The sequence below is a fragment of the Podarcis tiliguerta genome (assembly GCF_965153285.1).
Source record: "Podarcis tiliguerta genome assembly, chromosome: 13".
Classification (NCBI taxonomy): domain Eukaryota; kingdom Metazoa; phylum Chordata; class Lepidosauria; order Squamata; family Lacertidae; genus Podarcis; species Podarcis tiliguerta.
Genome location: NC_139546.1, coordinates 51,887,124 through 51,913,459, shown reverse-complemented (window position 1 = coordinate 51,913,459; position 26,336 = coordinate 51,887,124). Strand labels below are relative to the sequence as shown.

The window sequence follows — 26,336 nt, the reverse complement described above, 5'->3', positions numbered from 1 at the left end:
TTTCTGTTCTCATCCTGAAGCAAAGTTCTTAAACCTAGGCACTATTTCTGGGTTAGCGGAGTCTGTAACCTGAAGCGTATGTAACCTGAAGCGTATGTAATCCAAGGTACCACTCTGTTACTGTTTTCAATGATGTCACAAGCTGCTGCAAGTATTTTTAAAGGAAGTAAGGCACCTCCTCGTTTTTAGCCTGGTGCCTCTGTTGTCTGACCTCCTACTGACCATAGCAAGCAAGCACAAAATAAAAAGTCCCTTTCTGCAGGTCTTGTTTGACCCGACATCCTGCATGTTCACCTAAAGTGGCCAATTAAAAAGGTAAAGGGACCCCTGACCATTAGGTCCAGTCGCGGACAACTCTGGGGTTGCGGCGCTCATCTCGCTTTACAGGCCGAGGGAGCCGGCGTACAGCTTCTGGGTCATGTGGCCAGCAGGACTAAGCCGCTTCTGGCGAACCAGAGCAGCGCATGGAAACGCCGTTTACCTTCCCGCCGGAGCGGTACCTATTTATCTACCTGCACTTTGACGTGCTTTCGAACTGCTAGGTGGGCAGGAGCAGGGACCGAGCAACGGGAGCTCACCCCGTCGCGGGGATTCGAACCGCTGACCTTCTGATCAGCAAGTCCTAGGCTCTGTGGTTTAACCCACAGCGCCTGCTCCCAAATAGCCTCACAAGGAGGGCACAAAGGAAACTGTCCTTCCTTGCAGCTGTAACCCATGGAGGTTCCCTGTATTCAATGCAAGCAACAGCCATAATAATAATAATAATTTATTATTTATACCCCGCCCATCTGGCTGAGCTTCCCCAGCCACTCTGGGCAGCTCCCAATCAAGTGTTAAAAACAGTACAGCGTTAAATATTAAAAACTTCCCAGAACAGGGAACATAAGAAGAGTCTGCTGGATCCGGCCAACGGCACTTCTAGTCCTGTATCCGATTCTCACAATTGCCACACAGGTGCCCATAATGGGAAACCCACAAGCAGGATTCGAGAACAGGAGTTCAAATCTCTCCCCTCCATCAACTGGCATTCATACGCATTTTCTGCCTCCAACTGTGGAGCCTTCAAAAGAGATTCTCCATGAGATTCTCTAACACTCTTCCAATGCCACTTAAGTTGGTGGCCATCGCCGCCATGCTGTGAAATGAGAGCTTCATAAGTTATTGATGCATTGTGTGGATGGGTGGACATTAGAGATTAAGAACGCAATAAACTGCCTTATGCAGAGCCAGCCCATTCAGAAGCATAGAATTGTAGCTGAAAGGGACGCTGAGGGTCATCCAGTCCAACCCCCCGCAATGCAGGAATCTCAAATGAAGCATTCATGATGGATGAACGTCAAACCGCTAGCTTAAAACCCTCCAAGGAAGAACAGTTGGGTTCCATGTGGCTCAGCACTGCCTCCATTGACTGGCTGTAACCAGGGTTTCAGGTAGAGAGTTTTTCCTAGCTCTACCTGGAGATACCATTAAGTACAGACGCGGGTGGCACTGTGGGTTAAACCACAGAGCCTAGGACTTGCTGATCGGAAGGTCGGTGGTTTGAATCCCCGCGACGGGGTGAGCTCCTGTTGCTCGGTCCCTGCTCCTGCCAACCTAGCAGTTCAAAAGCACGTCAAGTGCAAGTAGATAAACAGGTACCGCTCTGACGGGAAGGTAAACGGCGTTTCCATGCGCTGCTGGTTCCCAGAAGCGGCTTAGTCCTGCTGGCCACATGACCCGGAAGCTGTACGCCGGCTCCCTCGGCCAGTAAAGCGAGATGAGCGCCGCAACCCCAGAGTCGGTCACAACTTGGACCTAATGGTCAGGGGTCCCTTTACCTTTACCTTTACAGAAGCAAGGGCCCTTTTGCATACAAAGGAGGTCCTCTACACTGCTGATCGACAGCCCTGGTTTGAGAATAAGAGCATCTAACGTCAGGAGGAATCACCTCTGGGCTGACTTAAGCGGCATCACATATCTGATGTAAGGTCAGAAGTCCCAGATCCTTGCCTACCCTGCTCTGCCTCACTAAATCCCTGAAATGCAAAACGCCTTGCCCCTGGAGGTAAACGTAAGATGAGCCTTCCGGATCAGGCCAGTGCCCAATCTTGTTCATCACCCTCTTGTCACAGTAGCAGCCAGGTGCCTCAAAAGGAAGACTGCAAGCAAGAACTGGGAGCAGCAACGCTCCCTTCTTCTGAAGTTTCCAGCAACTAGTATTCAGAAGCATACTGTCTCGAATCCATCTCATTGCTGATTTTCTGCCCTCTTAAGACCTTTTTCTTCGCCTGGTCTGGCCCTTGCTTGATTTTGTCTCCCTCTCCATAATTTAGGCATCAGCCTGCTGGTTTTGGATTGTGCGGTGACGTTTCAAATTTTGTTTCAATCCCAGTTGTTCATTGCCATGATGGGTGCTTTGGTTTGAAGTGGAAAAGGTGGGGAAGAACTCTTTTTAAAAAAAACAAACCCGAAATAAAGACAGAAGTCCAGGTCTGTCTGAATACCTCACATTAATAAATAAATCCTTATGCACAAGACGAATGCTCATTACCATATGGAAAAGAAAATGGGGGGGAGAAGCGGAATGCTGGCCTCATTCAAGGCAGCCGGCCACGAAAACAAGCATTTCTCAACATCTAGACCAGGGCATCTGTCTGGAACACACAAGTGGCTGGAGCCAAACGCTGAGTCACCCCCTAAAAATGCTGCATGAACTTCAAGCTATTGGGTTAAAAAAAAAAAATTAAAGAGAAAAGGGAGAAAAAGAAATATCTTTCCTCCACAACCGACCCCCCCCCCCGCAAAAATCAGGGCCTGCCTTTTTTCCCTTTCACAAATCGAAAGAATCCTTTTTGTTCTTTAAGAATAAAACGTCTCAGCAATTTATCCAAGATATTTGACATAGTTAGAGGGGAGAGGGAGGAACATGAATGGAAGGGCGGGGGGGGGGGGCAGAGAGAAGGCAGGTCCTGTTAGCTAAATATTTTGGGTGTCTCTTTTGTAGAAGTCACTTTCAAGTTCTTGCCTCCTAGCCAAGAAAACAAAAAAGCATGTTGTGCCCAGTCATGTATATTAAATCAGTGGGAGAATCCCATGCCAACTTCCTATTTCTGAGCCATGGCATGTGTGGGACGGGAAGCCAGGAAGTGGCTCCCCTTCCCCCTTTCTATTCCTGTCCCTGTCATAGGTGACCTTGGGCAAGGCGCCACTTCCCTCAGCACTGTGGTTTGCGTCTTCCTCTCCCAGCGTCTCAGACGAAAGCCTTCAAGGGCACGAAGAGGCAGCCGAGAGAGACAAAGGGGTGGATGGAGGCAGCAAAGAGCTGATGGCTCCTCCTCGGGTCAAAAAAAACTTAGCCACTCTCCTCCAGAAGCCACTGGGCGGGCAAGAAGCAAGAGTCCAGAGACAGGAAGCCACGCCAAAGAAAGACTTGAGCGGCGGCCCGCCCACCTGCCGTTCATCTGTCATTCTGTCCCACGACACAGGCACACCCTGAAACGTGAAATGGCACTCCAGGCCACAGCCAATTTAACTGAAAGGTACTGATAAACTAATCATAGAGAGAATATATGCTCTGGGGGCAGGGATCTTAATTATGCTCCGTGCACCGTGTAATCTCCACCAAGAATAAATGCCCAAAGTCTGCAAAACAGCAGGAAAGTCACATTCCCTGATCTGAATAAATTATGCAAATTAAGCGAGCGGCTTAGTTTTTCCATACTTTTAGCCAACGCCAGTGAGACATTTTCAAATGATCTGATTATCCCCTTTTTTGCAAGGAAGACTCGAGGAAGGGAGAGCGGAAAGACATGGAGAAACTCGGAAGGTGTTCTTGAAAGCAAAGAGGAATAGAAACAAACCCCGGCTGAATCAGGGTGCATTGGGAGTGTTTTGGTGCTTCCCTGAGAGAGGAGGGATCTGGATGAGGCCCCCGCAAGCTGAAGTAGGGAACCCTCCCTCCCTCCCTCTGAAACCTTGTGGTGCTTTGCTCGCTCAGTCACCACAAACAAACCCTGCTATTTTTTGCAAAAAGCAAAACCAAGCTTACAGAATACAACCTTGGTTGAGAGGGAGGAATCGTCCAAGGTGGCTGACAGGTCTAACTTTTAATCAGAGGCAATTGTTTTATCAGGAATCCCCAGTCACAGTGCTTTTTGCGGAAGGACGCTGACTCAAACAAATGTTTGTCTCACGTGCTCACTGTTCTTTGGCTAGTTCTGCTTCTCCTGAGCTCTCAGGTCTAATCCAGCAGGGCCCTCCTTAAATTCCAATCACTGGGTGAAAGGAGAGTAAATGAAGGAGTTACTTATGCAGTAAAACTGACCGAGATACGGCTCACCAGCTACATGTACCTGGACCACTTAAACCACACGGATTCTGGAACTTTCTATCAGCTGTTAAGTGACAGTTAGAAGCAGGTGGAGTTCTGAATTTTGGCACATGGCTAGTGCCACCCCACTGTGAAGCTATAGAGGAGAGGTGTGAAGCTATTAACACATTGATTGTTCCTGCCAACCTTTCCTCTCTACTAGCTAGAATGATGTTCAGCGGGTTCAGAGAATGGAGGATTCCATTTAATGGTAAATTCCATTGCTGAACAAGCTGTTTAGGTGCTTTTATTTTTAAATTATTTTTGGGTGTTACTGTGATTACATTGTATTTCTATTGCCTTTTATCCTAGCCTCCCTCCCAGGAACTTAAGTCGATCATTGTTCTCCCGTATTTTATCCCTACATCAAACCTGCGAGGTTTGATTAAGGCTGCCCAGTTAACTACAGGGCCGAATGGCAACTTGTGTCTGGGTTTCCTACAGCCGGGCTGGTTCCAGACCACACTCTAACCACTCTACCACATTGCTCTGAGCTCTATAAATGCATACATGGGAAGAGAACGAAGGGGAAATTGAAGAATATGTGTATACGGTGCATATCTCAAGGAAACTGTGGTTTCTAATTATCCTCCTCCCCTTCCTACAGCCCAGAGTTTTTCTCTTTTGTTTTCTTACAGCAAAGTTAAAAGAACAAATCCGCCAAACGATAGGTAGAAGAACAACAATGCAATGCACACTTCAATGTACTTTGGTGTAACTCAGCTATCTTTCATGCACTGAGCTTGAATGAGGCAGGGAGACAAGCGGGCTAATGGATCTGAAAGAAGCATATAGGGCTGACATGAACACATTAGATAGCTGTTTAGTGAGCCACGTGAGAAGTGACAGAACAAGATTCTTTCAAGATTGGTTGCGTATGGCAGGGAAACCTGTGACCAGATATTGTGGGACGACTTCAGCCCCTGCTGAAGGCTAATGGTGAGGAATGACAGGAACTGTGTTCCTACAGCACTGAGAAAGCCATGGGTTCCCCAGCCCTGGTCTGCTGTCCGTGTGCCATTGTACCTTGAATAAAACTTTAATAAGATCAGGCTGGTGCTCAGAAGTTAAATACAGTGGTGCCCCGCAAGACGAATGCCTCGCAAGACGGAAAACCCGCTAGACGAAAGGGTTTTCCGTTTTGGAGGTGCTTCGCAGGACAAATTTCTCTATGGGCTTGCTTCGCAAGACGAAAATGTGTTGCGATTCCTGGGGGGGGGGGTTCCGCTCCCCACCCCCTTTTTCTAAGGCACTAAGCTGCTAATAGCCTTTTAGCAGCTAATCCGCTAATCCCTTAAGCCTTTAATAGCCGCTAATAGCCGCTAAACCGCTAATAGCGCTAATCCGCCAATGGGCTTGCTTCGCAAGACGAAAAAACCGCTAGACGAAGAGACTCACGGAACAGATTCTTTTCGTCTTGCGAGGCACGACTGTACAAAGCTTTCTGATACAAACTTGTTAGTGCCTTTGTTGCAGACAACAGCCTATCATTCCATAGTCTATGTTTGTGTGAATGAGTGGCTTTAATTATTCCTCCCAACTGGGGTAGCTGTGTGTGGTTTGTACATTTTATCAGTCTCCGTACAAGTGTGCGACCATGCTTCTAGCATTTATGAAATCGGTAAAACAGGAGGACACTCGGTTAGATCCAAAACCAGATTTTAATAGAGCTTTGCTGAATTGTAATTATAAACAACCGGGGGGAAATGTTGTACATCTTTAAACACAGACAAGATTTTTGGTAACCTTCCAAATGGGTGGAAAACAACTCCTAAATTTCGATTGCCATTTCACCTGGTTTCTCTTTTGCACTAAGTTCTAAACAAGTCAATCAGATTTATTAAAGGGTGAATTTACTTTCCTTGCCTTGCTTATAGCTGTGATTCCAGTTGCCTGTTTAACCAAGGAACGGGAAAGGGGGATTTTCACAGCCCTGTTTAAAAACAAGCTGTCACAAACTTCCTAGGCGGATTAAACTCAAGAATCAAAGCTGCAAGAACCTTTTCCTCACATCCTCTGCTATGCTTAGTATGTCTACTTTCCATCAGTGCTCTCAAACTCAAGACTATGTTGTAGTCCACAACACCTAGAAGACACCAGGCTGGGTGGGGAAGGCTTATATAGATGAAGAAATTATCCACCCTTTACACTTGAGGTCAGGACACACCCCTTTCTGAAAGGCTACTCCTCAAACAAGACCAATGAAAATTCATCAGAAGAGTAATTCTTCTCCTCAGCAAAGACAGCCATCTCCTGGCTGCTGAAGGTTTCATCTTCTTCTTCTTTCTCCTGGGCCACGGCTTCACTCGACTCCTCAAGACCCACAACACCCCTGTTCGACATCACTTCACTTTCTGTCACTGGGGAGACATCAGCCTTGCTCATACTGTCTTCCTTGCTTGGATAACTGGAGGGCATTAAGGGAGGGCTGCTGCCGTGTCTGCAAGAGCTGAGCTGCTCAGCTGTGGCACTCTTAGACCATGGAGCAGCGAACGAGCTCTTAGAACCTTGAGGGGAACACAAAAGCCAGTGAAGATCTCCCCAGAGTTATCCTGCGTGTGGAGAACAATATCCTCTCCCGTATCTAAGGGCGCAGAACAACCCGTCTTGCCAGAGCAAAACAGTCCCTTCTACCGCCTTCCTTTGCTGGGTGCTAAATAGAATGTCAGACAACTATTGAACTATAACAAAAAGGTTTCACAACTTGGGATTTCATTCCCAGTTGTGCTTCTGGGCTGACATAGCAGCAAACATTATCGGTTTCTCACATATAGAGCAAAGAGCTCTCTCTTACCTTTTTGAGCATCCCGTGCCTTCGTTTGGACAGATCCTTTTGGAACAGCAGCAGCTTTGGGGACTGCCATCTCTTTCCTGCTCCTCTTTGATGAAAGTGGGGTACCTTCAGTTGATGACTTGGTTTTTTTTGCCCCTGTGTGAACAAGTTGTATACACAGTGGTACCTCAGGTTAAGTACTTAATTCGTTCCAGAGGTCCGTACTTAACCTGAAACTGTTCTTAACCTGAAGCACCACTTTAGCTAACGGGGCCTTCTGCTGTTGCCGTGCCGCCAGAGCACGATTTCTGTTCTCATCCTGAAGCAGAGTTCTTAACCTGAAGCACTATTTCTGGGTTAGCTGAGTCTGTAACCTGAAGCGTATGTAACCCAAGGTACCACTGTATATGCTACTTTCCCTCTTCTTTTTGATGGATTTAATGTTACCCTCGAGCCCCTCCAGATATCCTTTTTATTGAGTATGCATCATGCTCATGATGTTGCGGGGTGGTTACAAACCAGCAGACTTTCAGTGCTGCTTGTGCCTGCAAGAAGTTTGAAGGAGGTCACACTGCTTTGTTTGCAACTGGTGTGTGCCCCATACCTTCCTGCTTAAATCCTATAACTTTTCATAACATTTCAAGGTTCCGGCAGGTATGTGCCCGACTACATGCCCTATGGATCTCTGCTTTTCAAGGCAGGTGAAAACAAGCTGTGGGGTCTTGATCGGGTGGGTCCAAGATGTAGTGAATGTTTCACTGTGTGAGGGAGAGGTGCCTGCCCCTTTAAAGGGGGTGACAGTGCCGCCACTACTAAAGAAGCTGGTTATGGACCCAATTAACAACTGGTCACAAATATCCTCATTTTAGGGAAGGCGATAGAGAGGGTTGTGGCGAAACAACTTCAAACATTCCTGGATGAGACTGACCAACTAGATCCATCCCAGTCTGGGCTCAGACCTGGATTCAGGACCGAATCAGCCTTGGTTGCCCTGATGGATGACCTTTATAGAGAAAAGAACAGGGAGGGTGCAGCCCTGCTCAATCTCTCAGCAGTTTTTGATACCATTGACCACGGTATCCTTCTGGGCTGACTCTGCGGGATGGGAACTGGTGGCACTGTGCCACAGTGCCTCTCTTCCTACCCTGCAGGATCATGCCCCAAGTAGAGAGAATGCTCTTTGGGGGCCCTGGTGCTTACCCTGTGAAGTGCCAAAAGGCACCTCTTACCCCCCATTGCTACACAACATCTATTTGAAGCCACGGGGAGTAGTCATTAGGACGCGTGGTGCAAGGTGTCATCTGTATACTGATGACACTGAGCTCTATTTCTCCATTACATCTGAGTCAGGAGACGCTGTGCAAGGCCTGGACCAGTGCCTGGATGCAGTGGTGGACTGGATGTGGGCCAACAAGCTGACCTTGACACTTAGAAATACAGGGGCCTTGTGGGTGGGTGGCTCCTGTGTCCAGGGTAAAGGTCAACTGCCTGTTCTAGACAGGGTAAGATTCCCCAAGGATTTGGTTTGCAGCTTGGAGGTATTCCTGAATCCATCTTTGTGATTAGCGGCCCAAGTGACCTCTGTGGCTAGGAGTGTCTTCCACCAGTTTCTGTTGGTATGCCGGCTGCAACCACTACTGGACTAGGAAAGCCTGACCCCAGGAGTTCATGCACTGATAACCCCAAAGACGTGATTACTGCAATATGTTTTACATGGGGCTGCCCTTCTATATGGTCCAGAACAGCCTTTCTCAACCTTGGGTCCCCAGTTGTTGTTGGACTACAACTCCCACCATCCCTAGCTAACAGGACCAGTGGTCAGGGATGATGGGAGTTGTAGTACAAAATTCTAGGGACCCAAGGCTGAGAAAGGCTGGTCCAGAAGATGCAGCTAGTGCAGAATGTGGTGACCAGACTGCTCACAGGAGCAGACTACTCTGCTGCTGAGCAGACTGCACTGGTTAGCAATTTGCCAGAGGCCTGGGTTCAAGGTAAAGGTAAAGGTAAAGGTGCCCCTGCCCGTTCGGGCCAGTCTTACCAGACTCTAGGGTTGTGCGCTCATCTCACTCTAAAGGCCGGGAGCCAGCGCTGTCCGCAGACACTTCCGGGTCACGTGGCCAGCGTAACAAGCTGCATCTGGCGAGCCAGCGCAGCACACGGAAACGCCGTTTACCTTCCCGCTATAAAGCGGTCCCTATTTATCTACTTGCACCCGGAGGTGCTTTCGAACTGCTAGGTTGGCAGGCACTGGGACCGAACGGCGGGAACGCACCCCGCAGCGGGGATTCGAACCGCCGACCATGCGATCGGCAAGTCCTAGGTGCTGAGGTTTTGCCCACAGTGCCACCCGCGTCCTGGGTTCAAGGTATTTGTGTTAATTCCCAAAGCCCTAAACAGCTTGGGCCTAAAGTACCCTAAGGACCACCTGGTTCCTTATGCTAGGTCTCAATAACAGAGGCCTTCTGATGGGCACTTTTGGAGGCCCCACATGCGCCCTCAGGTTCTGGTGGCCTTACCAGGGACCGAGCCCTGTAAAACTCCCTGCCTAGTGGAACACCTCGCTAGTAGAGGTTCATCAGGAGTCATCCCTGTTTGTTTTCAGATGTCTTCTAAAAACCGTATTACAGTGGTACCTCGGTTTAAGAACAGTCCAGTTTAAGAACCATTTAGTTTACAAACTCCGCAAAACCGGAAATAGTGTCTTGGTTTGAGAACTTTACCTCGGTCTAAGAACGAAATCTGAATGGTGGAAGGGCACCGGCAGCGAGAGGCCTCGTTAGGGAAAGCGGACCTCGGTTCAAGAACGGTTTTGGTTTAAGAACGGACTTCCGGAATGGACTAAGTTTGTAAACCGAGGTACCGCTGTATTTAAATGGGCCTTTCAAACCTCAGATTCTTTGCCATCCAGCTTTTACTGATGTGCCTGACATTTTAAAATTGTTTTTACCGCAGTGTTGTATTTTCAGGTTGTATACCACCTTGTGGTTTGTATCTCTCTCTCTCTCTCTCTTTATACAAAAGTGCAGTTTCTAAATATTTGCATGCATGCATGCATGCATAAATAAATAAATAGTAAACACAAATGTTCCAGGGTGGCTGTTGTCCTGTTTTTGTTTTACTGTAGCACAAAGGTTGCCCCTACAGATGGGAACAACATGGTAGCATTGGGGAAGCACAGCAGAACAATTAATAAAGTGGAAACTATAGTCTTGATTGCATCAATGACATGTTGCAGAATACACCCTGCCCCCCCCCATAAAAACCCACACACCAGTTTGGAAGAGCCCCAAGTTGATCCTGCCAGTAGCCTACGCTAGCTTGCACTCATAGTTATGGCACATAGCTTAAAAGAGAAGAGAGGCCTGAGGTTGAGGTTGCTGGGGAGGGTGACTGGTCAAAACCTCACCTTCTATGTTGGTTTTCTTTTTGAAATCTCCATCAGATTTCATCACTGGTGTCTCAGGCAGAAGCTAGGAGAGAGATACTATTTGTTAATGTTAACAGAGAGAACATGATGGACCTACTAAAACTTCACTAGACCAACAACATCTACCTTCCTCACAATGGATTGTTAGGAAAATATATGAAGGGGCCGTCTGCAGCAGCCAGATTGTTAAAAGCGGGGAGATGCCCAAACATTTCTAAAAGTGCAAAGACTGAACCAACCTTTTCTTGGCTCTCGTTTGATGTTGATACATTTTTCATCCCACCCTTTGGTTCTCGGATCCTCTTGGCAGGAGGCTTACAGGTAACGTGTACATGATCTACGATGCAAAAAGGAACAAAGAGTGCAGGGTGGGGGGTCTGTCTTTCAGCTCGTCTGGCAATATTCTGACTTCTGACCCCATCCTGCATGTCATGGTACCTTTCAAGTCTCTGTTGTTTTTAAGTGACTCTCTCCCGCTGAATCGGCTATAGAATCCAAATATTCTTATTCTCTCCTGGTGCAGTCAAAGAGAAAAGTAATAATAATAATAATAATAATAATAATAATAATAATAATAATAATAATAAATTTATTATTATACCCCGCCCATCTGGCTGAGTTTCCCCAGCCACTCTGGGCGGCTTCCAATCAAGTGTTAAAACCAATACAGCATTAAATATTAAAAACTTCCCTAAACAGGGCTGCCTTCAGATGTCTTTTAAAAAGAAGATAGCTGCTTATTTCCTTCACATCTGGTGGGAGGGCGTTCCACAGGGCAGGCGCCACTACCGAGAAGGCCCTCTGTAACCTCACTTCTCACAATGAGGGAACCGCCAGAAGGCCCTCGGAGCTGGACCTCAGTGTCCGGGCTGAACGATGGGGGTGGAGACGCTCCTTCAGGTATACAGGATCGAGGCCGTTTAGGTGTTATAGTACTGATATGCTTCAATTTCCAATAGGAGAGAAAGGCTGGGGCTCCCAGCTGCTATGCCTTTTGGCCTGGAGGTCAGTTGCCCCAGCTCCAAATGTATGGCAACTCAGAGCACAGGCTATCTCTGCATAGCCTCAGAAGCACTCTCTTCTTATGCCACAGACTCCAAACCACAGCCTTGGCATTATAAACTAGCCCTGCTCAACTAGAAGCCCCAGTTGGCTTAAGCTAGGATTTTCTTCCCCACACATGATATATTCATGGCTAGGACCCAAACCAATGAATTCAAGTTACAAGAAAGGAGATTCACAGAATACACCATCGTGCAACACCCACAGATGTGAATGGGGAGCTGTGCATTAGCCCAAGGGCTAGCTAGGATGCTAGTCAGCTGCTGCAAGTCACTAGTGATGATAGAAAATGAAATGAAATAACGAAAGGAAGTCCTCTCCCCTTGTTGTTCCCCCACACAAACATTAGTCACAGGGAACATAAAATGACTAATTAAGGAGCAATGTACCAAGAATCCCACAACAGAAAACAATGACGGGCCAAAGCTGGAAGGGAGAAGCTTTTTAATTCTTTTTTTTAAAAAAATCAGTGGCTCTAAAGACCCACAATAACCTTTGCTACCCCACAGCAGACAGGATGGTGCTGAAATCTGAGCGAGCTCCAGCTGCTCAATCACTCACTTGCCTCCAAGGTTCCCAATGGCCTTGCTGCCTAGTAGGCGGAGGCTAGAGGGCAACACCAGGAAAGATCAAGTATGATGGCAGGAAATGCATCCTTAAGAATCTCATGTTATTTCTGTTTCCGATAAAAGACTAGAATGGGGTTTTCCATTGCAAGAATGTTTTGTAAGTTGCTTTGAAAGCTCTTCTTGGCTGTAAAGTGGGATGTTCTAAATAAATCAACGAGATTTCCATTTCATTCCATACAAAAATTGCTACACAGATCATGTCTGAGAAAATACAGGAGAACACAGAAGATATTGGGCCCCAATGATCTGCCAATAACATCCTCTGCAAAAAGCGTGAAAGCAAAGGATGCAATTATTCCAGAGAAAAATCAACCTAGGTTTATGGGGGGGGGGGTATGGAACCTGCCTGTGTCACACCTGAATGCTTAATTGCTCTGCTTCATTTGCCATCTTCACAGCAGCTTCAAAGTCCCTCTTGTCACCCTTGTTCTTTAGCTTGGCCTCAAAAAGAAAATACAGAACATAGCTATGATTTAAGAAGTGAGGGAGAAAGGGACTGTGTGTGGATGCTGCTTCTTAACATCAATGGGGTGTCTGCTAAACACTTAGCCCATGTGTGGTTTACCTGCCCAGAGTCTGTCACTCCCAAAGCTTTTCTCCTCTATGCTTGGGAAAGGTGGCTGCGGGGAAGTAAGAAACAGATGAGGGGGAAATTCTGCATTCCTTATCTGCATGCCACTTTTGCTCCTCTTTCTACATGTCTGGGGCAAATCTGAGTTTAAATACATAGATCTGCCACTAGAGCCTCAATTCCCAAGGCGCCTTGGGGGAAGTCATGATAGCTGGACAGCTCTGAAACTAATCCAGGTTCATTGTGCAGCTGGGGCCTAATCAGGCAACTGTCTTTCCAAATTGCAGGGCTGGATTGCAGATGGAGGGAAAGGGGGACGGGGGCAAAGTTCTCCTCTGATTTTAAGATTAAGAAGCTTGCAGAAATCACACACCAGCTTTGCTAGCAGATTTTGGCAGCCTGCAGACAACCTGTTTATTGAGCTCTCGTTTTGATTTGTTTGCAAGGAGGATATACAATGCCGTATCAAGCAACTGTTACCCCATAATTCCCAGTACATTTTCCTGTCATTTTCCTTACTGCATAACATCTGCTTTTTTTGAGGGGGAAGCAGGTTTGTTGCACAAGAGTGCCAATTCCACTTTAATCGTGCAAAGTGAAGTACTTCACACGGCACAGAATTAAACTATGGAACTCGCTCCTACAGGAGGCAGGGATGGCCACCAACTTGGACGGCTTTAAAAGAGGATCAGACAAATTCATGAAGGAGAGGGCTATATTGATGGTTACTGACCATGATGGTTATGCTATAATAATAATAATAATAATAATAATAATAATAATAATAATAATATTTATACCCCACTCTCCCCAGCCAAGACCAGGCTCAGGGCGGCTAACACCAGGTATAAAAACAATTGATTAAAATACAACTTAAAAACAAGATTAAAATACAACATTAAAATGCAGCCTCATTTCAGTAGAAACTCAAATCAAAAACTTTTTGGGGATGAAAACGTCAAATCTTCACCAAGGCCAACTATCCAGACTAGAAGAAGAAGAAGAGTTTGGATTTGATATCCCACCTTTCACTCCCTTTAAGGAGTCTCAAAGCGGCTAACATTCTCCTTTCCCTTCCTCCCCCCCAACAAACAGACTGTGAGGTGAGTGAGGCTGAGAGACTTCAGAGAAGTGTGACTGGCCCAAGGTCACCCAGCAGCTGCACATGGAGGAGCAGAGAAGCGAACCCGGTTCACCAGATTACGAGACTACCGCTCTTAACCACTGCACCATACTGGCTCTAGTCCTACGTGGGCCAGAAAAAAGGCATAGGACTTTGCCCCCAAAGTTGGAGGCAGCAATCTTTCTGAATACTGGTTGCTAGAAACCACAGGGGGGGGGGAAGAGGGATCTTGTGCTAGAATCCTGCTTGTGGGTTTCCCATTGGTACATCTCTGAGAACAGCATGCTGGATTAGATGGGCCATATTGCCTTGATCCAGAAGGCTCTTCTTATGTTCTTCTGCCTTAATGCGACTGGTCTGGATCCCACCCGCAAAAGAGCAAGCGTCGGGAATTATTCACTTTTCCCAGCTATTGCTCCCTTTCAAAAGGCACCTCCTGTCCATTGGACCCTCTTAGAACCCATAACCTCATGGCGACAGGGACACCTTATTTTGTGAACAAGCCGCCATTAGCCAAAAGCCCCACTTACTGCCCCATTCCCCTTCACATAAGATTCCTCAAAGTTCCTCAGCATGGAGGCAGAGATCCAAGCCCGGGTCACAGAGCTGCCCAAGAAGGTCACATGGTACTTGCACTGAAATGGGAATGGAAACAGAGAGCATGTCAGTTGTGGTGGGTGGCCGAGCCTGTGAGAGACAGCGTGTGAACGCATCTCAGATAAGGACTAATGTGGGTAAGAACCTTTCAGCTGGAGCTGAGTAGTCATTGACTTAGGGATAAAGTCAGATTTATCCCACCAGCATGAAAGCACAATATAATATAAAGTAAATATACATAATACTTAACAGGAAGTGAATCTGCCTGAGAAGAGAACAGGAAGTACTCTCCAATGTCTGGATCAGCCTCTATAATTCCAGGCCACCTATAAACACATGGTTGGAAAAAAGCGAAAGACACTGTTGTGAAGACACCGCCAGGCCAACCCTAGCTTCTGTTAGCTGTTAACAGAGGACTGGGAAATGTTTTGAAGCCCCGTTAAAAAAAGCAAACAACTTCTTCTATATGGCCCATATGACCCCAAAAGAGCTTTTGAATACCTCAAATGCCAATTTGTTCATCTTTTAACTAACAAATGTTACTATTAAAGGTCTGGTTTTTTTACCTTTTACCCTTCTGGGAGGACTGGAGGACAATATATGCAATACTAGTTTCGGTCCAGAAGTAAATAGGTGGAAAATTATTTTGAAGGCTTAAAATGTTAAGCATGCAGGTCGTATATTATAGAAGAACAAGCCTTGCTAAGGAGCAATCAGCATGGCTTCTGCAGGGAAGCCATTCAGTTTTCACACAGAACAGTGGTACCTCAGGTTACAGACGCTTCAGGTTACAGACGCTTCAGGTTACAGACTCCGCTAACCCAGAAATAGTACCTCGGGATAAGAACTTTGCTTCAGGATGAGAACAGAAATCGTGCTCCGGCGGCGCGGTGGCAGCGGGAGGCCCCATTTTAGCTAAAGTGGTGCTTCAGGTTAAGAACAGTTTCAGGTTAAGAACAGACCTCCGGAATGAATTAAATCCTTAACCCGAGGTTCCACTGAACTTTCCTGAGGAAGAGCAGAGGTCTTAGCATCCATTTTATCCCCTATGTCTGGACCTGCCACTCTGCATGCACTGAGAGCAAAGGTCTGAACCAGGAGTTTGCTGTTCTCATAGAGGCTCTCATGGAGGTGTGGGATCAGGGCTCTAATCTGCATGCAGAGGCCTCCCAAATCTCTTGCACCTCCAATGCAAGGAAAGTGGTGAATCTGGGCATACAGCTGTCATGGAGGAGGCAGGACTAGCAAGTCCATCCCTTCTCTCTCATCACACCTGCAAACGGCTAGTGTCAACAAAAGGAGATGCGTACAGTGACCTCATACAGTGGTTGTTTCTGCAGTAGTCTGTCTCTCTACAATTGTCATCCTTCGCTCACATACTTTTTATGGAGCAGTCAGTTGCTGCATACCAGGATTTTTCTGTGTTGCTCTCCTTTGTTTTCTCAGACATGGTTTGTGGTGCTGCATATTGTTTTTGCAATAAAACATCATTGTGGTGTCTCCCTGACCTGTGTGGGTCAAGTGCTATTGAGGCTTTTCGGGGATTCTGTGCCTTTAATTAAATGCTTCCTGTTTGCAAGTTCAGCCTGTTTTATTGCTTCCTGATTAGTGGGGGATTAGTGAGGAACAGCCTATTAATTGCCTCCTCTCAATAGCCTTTCTTAATTGCTCCAATGCTAGTTTTTGGTAGGGAGTGGGGAGACTTTGATTACCCAGCTCCATTGGTTTTTCTTTTAATAGCTAAAATTTGACACTGAGGAAAACAAAAAGAGGCAATTCCAGGAGCAATTAGTGGTTAGGTTGTCAGGCTGCTTTTTATTTATTTTAAGCATTTATAAATCCACTTTCTAGGCAAAAAGGCTCCCAATGTGGCTTGCAGAAACCATCAGTAAATCCTAAAAAGACAATGATACATGAGGAAAACTGAATGGGATGGAGGAAGACTACAACTGGCAGGACCTGGATTCAAATCGCTACTTAATTACTGGGCGACCAAAATGTCTCAGTCTAACCTACCTTACAAGGTTGTTGTGAGGATAGCACAAATAGTACTCATTCATGGTTCCTCATCATCCTGGGAAAAAATGACAAGTGGAGTGCCGCAGGGTTCTGTCCTGGGCCTGTTGTTGTTTAACATCTTTATGGATGAAGGAATTGAGGGGATGCTCATCAAATTTGCAGATGGCACCAAAGTGGGAGGGGTAGCTAATGCCACAGAAGACAGAATCAGAATTCAAAATGACCTTAACAGATTGGAGTACTGGGCGCTAGCTAACAAAATGAATTTCAAAAGGGACAAATGTAAGGTTCTGCACTTAGGCAGGAAGAACCAGCTGCACAAATATAGGATTGGGGACACCTGACTTACTAGCAGTACATGTGAAAACGATCTAGGGGTCTTGGTGGACCACAAGCTCAACATGAGGCAACAGTGTGATGCAGCAGCAAAAAAAGCTAATGCTATTCTAGGCTGCATCAACAGAAGTACAGTGTCCAGATCAAGGGAAGTAATAGTACCACTCTATTCTGCCTTAGTCAGACCACATCTGGAATACTGTGTCCAATTCTGGGCACCACAATTTAAGAAGGATGTTGACAAGCTGGAAGGAGCACTTGAAGGCCTGGAAACGATGCCTTATGAGGAACGGCTAAGGGAGCTGGGCATGTTTAGCCTGGAGAAGAGGAGGTTAAGGGGTGATATGATAGCCATGTTCAAATATAGAAAAGGATGTCACATAGAGGAGGGAGAAAGGTTGTTTTCTGCTGCTCCAGAGAAGCGGACACGGAGCAATGGATCCAAACTACAAGAAAGAAGATTCCACCTAAACATTAGGAAGAACTTCCTGACAGTAAGAGCTGTTCGGCAGTGGAATTTGCTGCCAAGGAGTGTGGTGGAGTCTCCTTCTTTGGAGGTCTTTAAGCAGAGGCTTGACAACCATATGTCAGGAGTGCTCTGATGGTGTTTCCTGCTTGGCAGGGGGTTGGACTCGATGGCCCTTGTGGTCTCTTCCAACTCTATGATTCTATGATTCTAAGTTTAGCCTGGAAAAGAGGAGACTGAGGAGATATGAAAGCCATCTTCAAATACCTTAAGGGTTGTCACATGGAGGATGGAGCATGCTTGTTTTCTCCTGCTCTGGCGGGTAGGACTTGAAGCAATGGCTTCAAGTTGCAGGAAAGGCGATTCTGACTAAACATTCGGGAAAACTTTCTGACAGTAAGAACTGTTCAGCAGTGGAACAGACCCCCATGAGAGGTGGTGGACTCTCCTTCCTTGGAGGTTTTTAAACAGAGGTTGGATGGCCATCAGTCATGGACGCTTTAGCTGAGTTTCCTGCATCGCAGGGGGTGGAACTAGATGAACCTTGGGGTCCCTTCCAATTCTAAGATTCTATGATTCTATAAAGCCCGGAGATGCGCTGGGCATGTAAGTAAAGCTGTGTTTCTGGGGAGCTCCCCTTTCTGCGGCTTAGAGGCCCCATTCTTGGCCAGTTTTTCTGTCAAAAGACTGCAGCTGCTGTACTGGCAAGGGTGCTAAGAAAGATTGGCTATTTTGGCTAAGCCTTTCGAGGAGGGTCAGCAGCTGAAAAAACTGAAGGGATCAAGATACATAGAACTGAGGTTTATAAGGAGCTGAGATTTTAAGTACAGCAGAGCAAAACGGGGGTTTTCACTCTGAGAGACCTGGGCAGGTGTATTTTTGCCTTGGAGTGTGTGTGTGGGGGGGGGTGCGTTGGTTAACTAGTGCTGGGACTATTGTTTTGTGCTCCAAGCCTGACGATAAGTTGGCAATGGAAAACTGGTTTGTTTAGCACGGTGTAGTGTGCTGCCCACACAATCAATACTTGCTTGCCACTGCACTGCACGATATCCTGAAGCCCGTTTAAAAAATAAAATAAACCCTGCTGTGTTTATGGGTCCCTCTTTCTAATCTGGCACTCTCATTCGTTTCACGGGGACTTGCATCCCTGTAACGCATGTTGAGGATCTCTGCCTATGTTAAGGGCAAAGGGGGACCTTATCATTATTATTATTTCAATTTATATACCATTCTTTACCGAAAGATCTCAGGGCAGTGTACAACATTAGAAACACTTTATAAAACATCCCATGATAAAAACATAGTAACAAGCATGATAGTTTGTTGTGGGATGGGGGCTGCTGCTCATCTATGCAGGTGTCTCCCAGCGTCTACATAACTTCATCAGCATCAAAATGCCAGCCCATATTTCTTCCCACTTAATCCACAGAAAATCAAATGTTGTAAAACAGCCTATTTGCAGTATCTGAGGCTGGGTACACACCATGCCTTTAAAATACATTCCCCCCACTCAAAGAATTCTGGGCACTGTAGTTTGTCAAAGGGTGCTTTCAGGAACTGTAACTCTGTGAAGGGAAAAGTACAGTGCCCAGAATTCTCTAAGGGAAATAATGTGCTTTGAATGTGCTTTAAAGGTACAGTGTGTACGCAGCCTCTATGACTCATTTGTGATATCAGACCTCTGCCTAGAAGAACCCAAGAGTTGTGTGTTCCTTCCCTACCATGGGTATCCATATTGCTTGGCCCACACGATTGACCCAGGAATATAAACAGCATAGACCACCTCGTTCTCAGACCCTGACCATGTTTCCTCTGGAATGCTGCAGCTGTTGTGCTCGAGATCTGCAACGGAAAAGAAATACCCCGCTGAAAAGAATCTGGGAAGTCTGTCTAATTGAAACAAATGCATTTTCTCTACCCCGACCCCTTTTCACTTCTCTCTTCCCTTTGCTGAATACAAGCCCCTTTGGGGCAGTGACCCTTCCTTTTGTACTGCTGCGTAAGGTACAATACATAGTGACAGCAGCAAAACAAAATAACTCATAGAGAAGGCACCAAAAGCAACCCGTTGCAGTGACTGGAAGAGGTTCTAGACTCCCACAAGACGCCTTCGTTTTGAAAGGGTAGATTTTACAATGGTCAAGAGCATGTGATGATGGTGATGCCTTATAATCTCATGTTCACTGGGTCAGACTGATACACCCGTCTTCCCAAACCTGGTGCCTTCCAAATGTTGGGGCTGGAACTCTTTATCAGCCCAGGGCTGATGGGAGCTGTAGTCCAAGTCTGGTCTGTTCTGACTGGCAGCAGCCCTCTAGCTTCTCAAGTAGTATTTCCCTTCACCCGATTTATGGACTACAACTTTCCGGACTACTGACCATGCTGGCTGGGACTGATGGGAGCTGGAGCTTAAAAACATCTGGAGAGCCACATGCTGCCCAGGCAGACAGGGGTTCTGAGGGACACTGAGCGGTCACAATTCTTTGTATTTAACTGAGGAAAGGAGAGGCCACCAAATGTCTGTCAGCCCCTGCAGGAAAAGGCTTCCCTTTCCCTTCTGTTTTACCTGGGTTCTGGCTACATGTCCAGTCCTCAGACAGAACCGATGGGTCTATGTCACTGCTAAGCCGCCTCCACTTCTCACAGGTTGGATAAGAGCACTGGACCCATGCCATGCACCAGCCTAGAGTGGTGAAAAGGGGGGAAATCATGAAACAGCAGACTTCATGCTTGGAGCTGCACAAGGTGGAGGTGCAGGTGAAGTAGATGAGCGTCACTCAGGCTAACTCTCAGTGTGTGGATACTTCTGTTAGAGGGGATTAAGCAATCTATCTTAATATGAATTGTAGCTGTGTTATGGGCTACCATATGAAGATATGTGTTCCTATCTTCTTAGGAGACTGGGGCTTTCAACTCTTCAGATGTGGGTCCATCTATGGTTGTTCCTTGGGGCTTCCACAAGCCAAGGTACTCAGGGATTCTGAAACGCTTCAGCTGTGCCCAAGACAACCACAGAAGAGTAAGTGACACAACACTTGCTGTCATGTACAACGTCGTGGCCTAATTAACGGCACTCCAAAGTATCAACAATGATCTACAGCCCATTTAGACAATGACACTTCCTTCTCATGTGCCTTGGGTGGTAAGCTTGTCCTTGCTGAACACCAGTCAAAACATTCACCTGCTCATTGTTGAATGCGATAGATGCTGTCACCTGCCAACAATGTCTTTTTCCAATGTACACAGAACAATAACAACAAAAATGCAAATAGCCAGAAGAGCTGGATATTAAAGAAAACTGAAGGAGGGGGGAGAGAGAGAAAGCTGGTATGATGTTAAAGCCACAATGACCAATTGCATACTTTGTGGTTGCAATACCATGCCAAATTCTCTCTCACACACACCCGCCCCCGCTGTTTTCCTCAACATCCAGCCTGATGGATGTTTAAGTTCTGGAGAACTTAAAAGTGCTCATGATTTTCTGACATTTTGGTTGTCCTACTTTGGATTTTGTTTCTCCTGTGGACCAATATCTATGCTTTCCCCCCTCTATACATAGGATAGGCAACCTCCGTGTAAAATAATAAATGGACTCAAATCTGACATCCAAGACAGCAACAACTCAGAAACCAGTGGGAGAGAGGTCTTGAATCTCCCGAGGCACTCTGCGGCTGCCCAAAATATCATTATTCAACAAAGGACCTTGAAAGGGAGACTTCAGGATGAAACTGCTGAACTAGAAATCAGCCTCACAAAGTGATCATTGTGCTAATGTCACCTATCAGTACTGCTGCTGTGAATGGCGGTCGCTGTGCTCATCTTACCTGCATTTAGGGTTGGCTTAAAAGTATTGTCACAGAGCCTTATATTCCACAGCCCCCTGGACCACTGTCTACACCCCCCTCCCCACCTTCCAATACTCCCAACTATATGTGTCTGCCAATTTCATGCAGGTGAAGTCTAGCCAAGAAAGAAAGCTACGGCCATCATAGTCTTTATGGTGCCACAAGACCCTTGGTAGTTTCCCCATAATTAATGGAATATCTAACAACAGCAGCTCTGCAGCTTCCTTTGTAGGTGTTCTGTGAGGCAATGCACTTCATTTTATTATTTTTAAGCAGTGGGCCACTCAGTTCACTTTCTTGTTCTTACAGCAAGTTATTTAAGGTTGCATCAATCCCCGCCAAACGTCCAGGGCTTTCCCCTGTGGACTGTGCACAAAAAAACGGCAGGAGCGCCGCAGCCCACCAGAGCTCCGAAGCCAGTCTGGCTGATCTGCCTTCGATCCCCCATCCCCATTTGTCCACCATCCTCCCTAAAAACCCTCTGGAGCAGCAGGAAGGGTTCAGCTCACTGCAGCCACTTCCTCCTCGGTCTGCCTCCTCCTTCTCCTGCATTTCCTCTTGGTCAACGCGGACGTGGGCGTTGCCCTGAACTTTCTTCTTGGGCGCACCTTTCCGGTTTTCCTTACGCCCTCCATTGTCTCCTCCTGATTTCTCATCTGCCAGGAGACAAAGAGAAACAAGTTGTTGTGCGCGCCCCGTGTTTGCCTCTTTGCAAAAACACCGGGAGAGCGGTGGTGGGGTGGCAGCAGCAGCGGAGCTGGTGAGTGCGGGGAGGAAACTGTGAGCTGCCTAGCAGTCAAGAGCAGCAACTTGTTTTGAAACACTGGGAAGAATGTGGATCTCTGCCCTACACAGGGCTTGTGGCCCCTCTCCCTAGGGCTGCTCTGGTACTGAGTCACTTCCCTTTGCCAGGCTTCCCACCCACCCGGACACGTTCGGCCCATGGCCAATGGCACCTGCTGCTCCCATCTTGCACAGCCCCCATCCATTTCAACTGAGGTTTATCCCTGGTGTGTTTTGCTCAGTGTTTGTTCATGCAAGAGACTTAGGCTATGTACACATTAGGGGTTTAAAACATAGCAAGGTAGTTTCTGCCACTGTGGTTCAAATCGCATTTGCACATTGCTGTGTACACCAAAGAGAGGGCAAGGGTGTCTTCACCTGGTGCACGTTACCTGTTTGGTTTTTCCATGCCTGCATTCCCTCCCCACAAAACTCCTATTCACAAAACTGTCATCTGAGCATGCTCAGTGGCTGACTCAAGCGTACATACCTCTGCTTAACTGCAAAATGAACGTGGCTTTCCTTTTCAAGTCGGATGGAAGATAGTTTGAACAACAGGGTTTATCAAGAAACCACAGGATATGAATTGTGCCAAAGCCATGTGTACATAGTTTCAAACACTAGCAGCGGGAGCGTACTAGAGCCAGAGTAAATAGTAATATGTACATAGGCTTACTTTTCTCCTGTCTGTCCTTATTCACAGAATGTGTTCCGTGATTCTTTTTTTTTAGCAGATGCCGCTTCTGATCCAATTCTGAAACAATCACCTCACTTTTCTTTCCAAAGACAACGTCCTCCGCCACTGGAGAGACCCCCAAAGTCTTCCTGAAGAAAAGAGCACAAGCACACAGTTGGGGCCTAGTTCAGTAGGGTGGAATATTGAAAACTAGTCTGCTTGGGGACATTGATACAAGTTGCACTGCTTTGTTTCCAGCAGGGGTGAGCAAATCTCAGTTTCTCATTTCTCCAGTGGGAAGATCAGTTGTCCATATTTTTGTGAATTTTTTAAGTGCTCATGAAAAGTCATCAGCATTTTAGTGCTAGTTTTTCCAAATATACCCATGCTTGTATAAAATTTTGACCAATAATTTTGCAGACCAATTTTCCCTAACTGTAATATCTTTGTATGCTATTTGCACTAATATGCACACATGTTTGTGCACACTTTAACCTACTGTGTACATTTTTGAACGCATTACTTGGCTTGAAGAACTGTACTTCAAAATTCAGAGAAATGAGAATTTCGAGGGGTAGCTAGGGCTTTGTTCTCGTAGTGTTTCAGAAAGGGCAAATTAGGTTCACCTTAAAATGAGAACTGAGTTTGAATGTCTCCCCCATTCCTAGAGGAAGGAACAATGTTGCTCACCACCACTACTTGAACCTGGGAAGGCTGTAGCTTAGGTCATAACAGGCTTCAGCCTTCTGGATCATTCCCCAAAATTTGTAGCTAAATAAACATGGAGATGAGTGTACTCTCCAAGGGGAAGCGATGCTGTGTGAAGGTTTCCCTGAACTTTACATCACTCCCAAGAAACATAAGGGACCTTCTTTCAGCCCCAAAGTTTGCTTTTTAAGAGAATAAGTTTAATTCTTCCCCTGCCACTGTTTCTCGGTTCTAATTGTCTACCCTGTGTATCCAAATGGCACATTTAGCTACATTTAGAGCCCCCTGATACAGAGAGGAAGTTGCTTTGGGCAGAGAAAAGATATGTGCAGAAAGGGTTAAGTGCCACGTCCCTTCTGCAGAAGACACACCTCTTTACCTTGGCCAGAGCCATGGCTGGGGTTTGCCCTGGTGACCCCTGCAGAGGGGTGACATTGAGGCTCCCAGCTTGTATGCATGTGTATGCAAATGAGTGTGTGGGGTGGGTGGGTGTGTGCGTGTGTGCGTGCGTGCGTGCCAAACAACGTCTTTGACCCTCGTGAAAGAGAGCCTAGTTTCACCCCTGCCTTGGTCTCTGTGAGATACAGTGGTACCTCGGGTTGCATACGCTTCAGGTTACATACGCTTCAGGTTACAGACTCCACTAACCCAGAAATAGTACCTCGGGTTAAGAACTTTGCTTCAGGATGAGAACAGAAATTGTGCTCCGGCGGCACAGCAACAGCAGGAGGCCCTATTAGCTAAAGTGGTGCTTCAGGTTAAGAACAGTTTCAGGTTAGGAACGGACCTCCAGAATGAATTAAGTACTTAACCCGAGGTACCACTGTATATATTTTCAAGACTTACCCTAATCCTGTGACCTTAATTGGTTTGAAACTGTTTTTAACTGAATTTTAAGTTGCCCATGAACCTTTTGGTAAAGGGAAGGTAAGAAACCAAAGTTGTTGCTGCCGTTTGTTTCTCCACTAAACACCCTCCCATTGGAGGTGTTCTTTAACAATATTCTAAGGAGGGCGCCTGGGAACACCAACTAAAACTAAACTCTGCTACATAGACATTTCTTGTACTTGGGCACCACCCTGAGGCCAAAGCGTGATTTTCACATGCCTGGAGATTCCTGCGTTGCTTTTCTAAATAATATTGCCCAGGTAGGCAGTCTCGGGGCTTTTTTTCCGCAACTGAGGCTTAAATCAGCTTTTGCTTTCACTGGTTTGCAAACGTGAATGAAAATCCCACACTGAGAGCAGTCATTTCTTTCACATTATGTCCTTCAATAGATAACATTCACACACAACTTACACAGAACACTCCCATAAATTGAAATAGGCCGCATCAGGGAGTATCAGAGCAAGTTTAGCAATTCGCAATATAAAACTGCTGGTAGAGATCTATGGTTTTTTTATTAATTTAGGTCAGCCTTTCTGGTGCCCTCCAGATGGTTTGGACTACAACTCCACATAGCTGTACTGGCTGGGGCTGGTGTGCCTTCACGGGAACACAACACCAAGACTTGTTTACTGCCTCCTTCACATTTCTTCCCTCTGGTAAGAGATAATTTCCCTTGCCCTCTTAATAAAACCATACCATCCAAGCTCTCAGATTTACCTGTGATGTTACAAGACGCTCATTATCATTCCTATGTCACTTTTAGCTGGAAAATCGCCACACATTTCTTATCTAATTCATACTGACTAACTAAAGTTCCCAGCTATCTTTTTTTCCGGCAGGGGCCCTACGCCTTTCACAGTAGCACAACCAAGCAGGCAACCCTTTTCCTCCATCGCCAGAGCTGAACTGCTCCACCTCCTGAATTCCTGCTTGTCACATATCTGCTAAAGACCCAGGTGGGGAAAGGCTCAACAAACCTGCTTTACAGTGTCAAGTACATAAATCTGATAGCCTTTGTTACCGCGCCATGTGAAAGATAGGAGGAATGCAGGCCTGATTTGTCCACCCAGGAATGGGGAATGTCAGGTTTAGAAGTCAAGTGCAACACTACAGGCATTTCTGTCTGGGACTTGGAACTCTCCTCAGGCCACACACCCCTCAACGGCCCCGCTTTGCGCCCTCCTTTAAGTGTTTGTGCTTGGCTGGAGTGTGTTCCTGACCACTGATAATGCCCTTTGTGTTATGTACTGAAGTTCTCACCCTGGGCCAACAGGGGGATACTGTAGATAGTTCAGCTCCACATATGCAAATAAGGGATCGAAAGTGACGTTCAGTGATTGGATAGTTACAGAAAGTGTTACAGTTGCGTTGTAGTGGAGCTCTGTATAAGCAGGCTGGCTGAACCCTTCAGTTCAGTTCTGTTCTGACCTGTGAATAAACAAGAGCTGTTTGGAGAATCGCTGTGTCGTCTGATATGTTCACCCACAACTTAACACTTTGCTTGCCTGGATGGAGGATAGAGAAGGGTGTGAGAGTATGTGTAGAAACTGTACAAAGGTAAAATCTGCATCTCGTACCTACGGGACCGCCTCTCCTGGTATGCCCCACAGAGGAACTTACGGTCTTCAAATAAAAACATCTTGAAGGTCCCAGGCCTCAGAGAGGTTAGGCTGGCCTCAACTAGAGCCAAGGCTTTTTCAGCTGCGGCTCCAACATGGTGGAACGCTCTGTCACAAGAGACTAGGGCCCTGCAAGACTTGACATCTTTCCGCAGGGCCTGCAAGACAGAGCTGTTCCACCAGGCCTTTGGTCAGGGTGCAGCCTGACTCCCTCCTTTGGCAATTTTTACAAAACTTTAGTTATGGTTGCCATCAATTTTCAATTTGATCTCAATTAATTTTTTATAATGTTTTATAATGTTGCACTATTTTAGTGTTGTTAGCCGCCCTGAGCCCGGCTTTGGCTGGGGAGGGCGGGATATAAATAAAATTTATTATTATTATTATTATTATTATTATTATTATTATTATTATCCATTGCCCTGCCTGCTTTTGCCTCTGGCACTGTCCACCACTGTCAGGTACA

General features: G+C 46.4%; 2 protein-coding genes and 1 long non-coding RNA gene across 9 annotated transcripts in view; 1 reads left to right on the top strand and 2 right to left on the bottom strand.

Annotated features, from left to right (window-relative positions):
• LOC310662870 (phosphatidylinositol 4,5-bisphosphate 3-kinase catalytic subunit alpha isoform-like) overlaps window positions 1-4,356 on the bottom strand; it is a 39,043-nt gene extending 34,687 nt beyond the window's left edge. Inside the window, exon 1 of the mRNA XM_083410108.1 lies at window positions 4,304-4,356. The gene's annotated coding sequence lies outside the window, so the exon portion shown is untranslated. The remainder of the gene's footprint in view (window positions 1-4,303) is intronic.
• Window positions 4,357-4,469: 113 nt separating this feature from the next.
• LOC310663245 lies at window positions 4,470-6,205 on the top strand. Its single transcript, XR_014504427.1, has 3 exons — window positions 4,470-4,559; window positions 4,661-5,427; window positions 5,789-6,205. It is a non-coding gene; the product is annotated as an uncharacterized lncRNA (long non-coding RNA).
• The window catches only part of ZCWPW1 (zinc finger CW-type and PWWP domain containing 1), a 34,672-nt gene continuing 14,326 nt past the window's right edge, over window positions 5,991-26,336 (bottom strand). For all 7 annotated transcript variants that reach the window (XM_083410342.1, XM_083410336.1, XM_083410337.1 and 4 more), the window contains exons 6-17: window positions 22,656-22,804; window positions 21,706-21,852; window positions 19,918-20,034; window positions 19,073-19,193; window positions 14,781-14,856; window positions 14,464-14,568; window positions 12,597-12,680; window positions 10,987-11,062; window positions 10,788-10,885; window positions 10,528-10,591; window positions 7,143-7,277; window positions 5,991-6,855 (exon numbers count right to left, since the gene is read on the bottom strand). In XM_083410342.1, coding sequence (XP_083266468.1) covers window positions 6,530-6,855; window positions 7,143-7,277; window positions 10,528-10,591; window positions 10,788-10,885; window positions 10,987-11,062; window positions 12,597-12,680; window positions 14,464-14,568; window positions 14,781-14,856; window positions 19,073-19,193; window positions 19,918-20,034; window positions 21,706-21,852; window positions 22,656-22,804 — 1,498 coding nt within the window. In that variant the 3' untranslated portion in view covers window positions 5,991-6,529. The remainder of the gene's footprint in view (window positions 6,856-7,142; window positions 7,278-10,527; window positions 10,592-10,787; window positions 10,886-10,986; window positions 11,063-12,596; window positions 12,681-14,463; window positions 14,569-14,780; window positions 14,857-19,072; window positions 19,194-19,917; window positions 20,035-21,705; window positions 21,853-22,655; window positions 22,805-26,336) is intronic.